Below are 1,784 nucleotides of genomic sequence, written 5' to 3'. Positions count from 1 at the left end.
GCATGGAGAACAAGAATAAAAAGGCACCAACGAAGAGGAACTGACTTACTATGTTAGAGGAAATTTGATTTAGACATACATCACACTTAACAACTGAAAACTAAAATTTCATATTCCAAACCTAAGAATCATGGTCAATGATTTTTAACAATTTGTCCTTGTCCCTTAGTGGAACAATGAATTAGATTTGAGGCAAGGGAAATGAGTGATTTTAAACTCCTCCCAAAGGATCTAAAACACATACAGGGAATGTTGTTGTATCTCTTGATTTCTAGAGGATAAATAGGGACCCAGGAACATCTGGCTTCCTTGTGAGAAGAGTGCCAGACAACCCCCTACACTAGATTAGAGGGGGACTGATGGAGTCTTTCAGGATTTTCTTCACGATGATCTTGGTGTCCTGGGCAACTAAGTGAAGCACACGTCTGTGTTTTATGCGTCTGAACCAGGGGACACAGCGATGTAAGCATGGGAGACATTTAAGAGTGATGGAGAATGCACTCCGGAGAGCACAAGTCATCAGTCTCAGTCTCCAGTCCCCTCTGGCAGAGAGTGCACCTGTTTTGGGACTTCATGTTGGCCTTGTACTCTAGTAGTACTGTCCCCAGGCTCAGGGCTACCTGCTGAAGCGATTGATCATCTATACCAAACTTTAGTCGGTACACCTTCACACACTCTTCCATGTCATCATTGTCCCTGACACAAACGGAATGCTCCGAACATCCGCCATCTAGTCTCTCCTTCAAGGAGGCCACTCTCTCATCAATGATCTTCTCACATGTGTAAGAGAGAGTGTTTAAGGGCACACAGCACCTGATGTTGGAGAGGTCTTTATGCAACGTGTCTCTAAGCTTTGGGAAGTCATATAGTAGAGGGTTTAGATTGGATACCAAGTATATGGGGGGTATGTTCACCCTCTCCTTCTGGAGATTCTCTTGGATATTCTCCTGTATACTCTGTAGAAACCGGATCTTTGAAAGGACACATGTACTGAGGTCCCTGTCCAGCTTGGTCCAGATGATATAAAACCTCTTCCCCATCCTCTGGATGAGCTTGGCAAGATTCACATGATTCGAGCTGAACTGCTCAGAGGCGATGATGATGAACAAGTCATACATGTTGAATTTCATCTCTTTTCCATAGTTATCTATGGTTTGGGCTGTAGCCCCCAAGCCAGGCAGGTCCCACAGTACCACATTGGGAAACAGGGATGAAGAGTATTTCACCCGTGTCTGGGTGATCCTCACCACCCCAGTGGGAGCCGAGTCATCTTCCTCATGGTCAATCATTCGAAGTGCATTGATGAAAGATGACATGCCATTGCCGGCGTCCCTAGTCACAGTGATGTTCACTGGAGTATGGGACAATGCTGCCATGGTCTCCTTGACCCCATACACCACATCTAGAATTTTCCCTTTTCTCAAGGCCCTTTCAACGGTCCTGCTGACGTCAGGTAAAATGCTGCCCCCTGTTTGATATGACGTGGCAAAGGGGAAGGACAAATTCAGTGGAGCAAAAGGGGTCTCTGCCATGTTGGGGAGTAGTGGCTCAACCTGTAGAATGGTAGAAGAGTTGTGGAGTTAGACATGGCGGGTTATGGGAACCAACAGACTTCATATCACAACCTCGGGGTTCCGGATCCACAACCAGGGGAATAGCAAAGACGTTTCATTTACAAACAGAATGGTTCAGGAGATGATTGCACATTCACAGAGAGGTGCTCAGGAGGATGTTTGTGCAGCCGTTGTGTGAAGGGTGGTAGTTCTGAAGCAGGATGCTCCCAT

General features: G+C 46.2%; 1 protein-coding gene across 1 annotated transcript; it reads right to left on the bottom strand.

Moving 5' to 3' along the window:
* Positions 1 to 308: 308 nt before the first annotated feature.
* On the bottom strand, positions 309 to 1,698 carry LOC101839900 (immunity-related GTPase family M protein 1). The gene is given in 2 exon segments (XM_005088079.4): positions 309 to 547; positions 549 to 1,698. Coding segments are annotated over 2 exon segments (1,191 nt in total). The 5' UTR covers positions 1,533 to 1,698; the 3' UTR covers positions 309 to 340.
* Between the last annotated feature and the right edge of the window lie 86 nt (positions 1,699 to 1,784).

This window comes from Mesocricetus auratus, unplaced genomic scaffold, assembly GCF_017639785.1.
Source record: "Mesocricetus auratus isolate SY011 unplaced genomic scaffold, BCM_Maur_2.0 contig_12766_pilon_obj, whole genome shotgun sequence".
Taxonomy (NCBI): domain Eukaryota; kingdom Metazoa; phylum Chordata; class Mammalia; order Rodentia; family Cricetidae; genus Mesocricetus; species Mesocricetus auratus.
Note: the sequence above shows the minus strand (reverse complement) of the source record. Positions and strands in the feature narration are given on the sequence as shown.